This window comes from Poecilia formosa, unplaced genomic scaffold (assembly GCF_000485575.1).
Source record: "Poecilia formosa unplaced genomic scaffold, Poecilia_formosa-5.1.2 Scaffold317, whole genome shotgun sequence".
In the NCBI taxonomy this organism is placed as follows: domain Eukaryota; kingdom Metazoa; phylum Chordata; class Actinopteri; order Cyprinodontiformes; family Poeciliidae; genus Poecilia; species Poecilia formosa.
In genome coordinates this window covers 66,836-69,246 of record NW_006800256.1, presented here as the reverse complement: position 1 = coordinate 69,246, position 2,411 = coordinate 66,836, and the positions used below count along the sequence as shown (strand labels likewise).

Here is a 2,411-nt window from a genome sequence, read left to right as displayed (position 1 = left end):
TGGTCAGGCATTTTTTTTTTAAGCTGACCGTTGAAAGGCGGGTTAGAAACGGTCATGAGGAATGTTTGTGGCCTTTTGGAGGTTTCTGAAAATAAGTTAAGAGTCAACAGTACCCAGCAAGTCAAATTTAAAATTTTTAATGATCTATCTGCCATGATATTAACCATGCAAAACCTAGTTAGCTAGCAGGGTGTGTTAGCAGATAGTTACAGCCTCGAGTCCTAGAACACAATGAAAATGTCTGCGCACAACTGAACTTCTGCCCAACAGAAAAGTCCTGAGAGGAGAAAAACACTACGTAAGCTACACAAGAATGTATGAAATTAAATAGATATGTCACAACAAAATGTAACATCTGTGATTTGAGGAAAAATTTAATTTTGTTTAATGACATTTTAAGGCTTTAATTTGAGAAACCTGACTTTTTAAAGATGCACTGACACCCTGACCGCATCCTTGACATAACTGCTATCAGTGCTAACAGGCACTGTTTAGCTAATCAAAAGGCTAAAACCATAGACATAATATAAGAGTAGACCCCGCATTGGCCGCTCCGGCGCAGGAAATACGGCGGCCATCTTGGAGCGGTATACCATCCTACTTTGCTCAATCAAAACAGCAGAAGATGCCTCAGCACTGAGGGATATTGTTGTTCGGATCGATGGATTATTGATGTGAGGGCTCGATAGACAACATTTCACAAGTAAGATGGACATATTATTGTGTATATATTGTGATTAGAATATTACTTTACTGTATTTATGTCCACCGGCGAGATACCAGCTAATATTGGCTACAGTGCTTGGTGTAATACGGGTTCAGCCCCACTATGAAGGCTAAATCTAAAAAAATGTATTATTCTCTAACATTGACTTAGATTATCTGACACAAGAGCCTATATTAGAAATGAAACAATATAACACATATTATAAAACTTATATTATGTGTTATAACTTTCACTAGCAAAGTTTACACAGGTGGTAAAGACTATTATTTATATGTAATTCTTTCAATAGTAAGATACATCCCAAATCTTCCGTTTTTGTTTTGAAAGTTTCCTAAAGACACGATGTGAGGAAGAAGAGGGAGATGTCTATAAAGAGAGACGGATTCACTGCAGCACGGATGAATCTCGCATCGGATTTTGGACTCAATCTCAGCTACTGAATCACTGAAGCTAGAACTCCTCGGCTGAAAAACATACCTTTATTTATTTGTGTTTGTATAGTTATATAAATATNTTTCCTGTTTTATCCAGATGAAATGTAAACATGCCATTGCAACATTTAAGCAGTTATGAGACATGGTGGCAAAACCTGAATCTGCTGCTGCGCAAGTTACACCAACAGATTGTTCCTGGTAACAACCTGTTGATAATACTATTGGAAGTATTGTTTTTTGATATTGTGATATATATTGTTAATTTCTTGTCCAGCTCTATATCAGTTGTCTTTTTTAACTAAAATCCCGACTTCCTGATGCAAGACTACTGTGTCAGATTTGTGAACTTTAATTAGGGCTGAAACGATTGATCATGATTAATCAAATAATTAAATAAAGTTCAAATACCTTCGTTAAAGGCCTCGCGCCGCTGGCTCCCTGGATGTCCTGCAGGATGCTGTTTTTGCTTTTTTGGAGGCCTTCTGTGAATAGCTGCCATACTCATATTACTATCTGTGGACACTGGGCTGCCAGGGCGGTGGCCTAGCTGGTTTATTTGGTATTTTCGTGCTGAGAAGACAAAACAGACCAATGCGTTTTAGGCATATGTTCAGTTTCTCAGAATAACTCCAGCTCCAGTAGAAGTAGCTGAGTTTACCTGAAGCTCCTCCCACTTCCTGGCCTTGGGGATTGGGGTATTTTGCCACCCTGAGTCCTGAATACTCTGCTGCGGCGGCAACTGCCTGAGCAAAGTCCGCATCTGTGAAGAAGGAGCCATCTGATGAACTGACTGCGCTAGACCTCCCCGAGGAGACATTATCCTCCTCGGAGGCGGACCCCCATCCATTGATCATGGAGCCCGTCACCGAGCTCTCCAGGTCGCCCATGCTGGACGCGGGCGTTTGTTCGAGGCCCCGTAGTAGCAACCTCCGGGCGTGCATCTGGGGGTGGTGAGAATGCGTGTGGGGGTGGGTGTGGTGGTAGTGCATCTTGGCCACTTCTGCGTCCGTTTCATCCCCGTCCTCCTCCTCTTCCTCCAGTATGTCCTCGTCGTCCAGACCGTCAGTGTCCAACGCCAGGGGACTGCTGATGTAGCCATATGTGTGTGAGGGGGAGAGGGGCCTCGGAGGCGGGGGAGGGCTCACACCATGGCGTCTTCGGTAAGTGGAAAGATACATTTTGAGTTTTTTAGACATGAATTTTCTTCACATCGTGTGTGTGTGTGTGCGTGTGTGTGTGTGTGTGTGTGT

At 42.7% G+C, this 2,411-nt stretch overlaps 1 protein-coding gene across 1 annotated transcript in view; it reads right to left on the bottom strand.

Moving 5' to 3' along the window:
- The window catches only part of robo1 (roundabout, axon guidance receptor, homolog 1 (Drosophila)), a gene marked incomplete at its 5' end in the record, with an annotated part of 71,275 nt that overhangs the window by 8,197 nt on the left and 60,667 nt on the right, over nt 1-2,411 (bottom strand). Inside the window, 2 exons of the mRNA XM_007573055.2 lie at nt 1,570-1,731; nt 1,820-2,316. Of these exons, the coding sequence (XP_007573117.2) occupies nt 1,570-1,731; nt 1,820-2,316 (659 nt within the window). The remainder of the gene's footprint in view (nt 1-1,569; nt 1,732-1,819; nt 2,317-2,411) is intronic.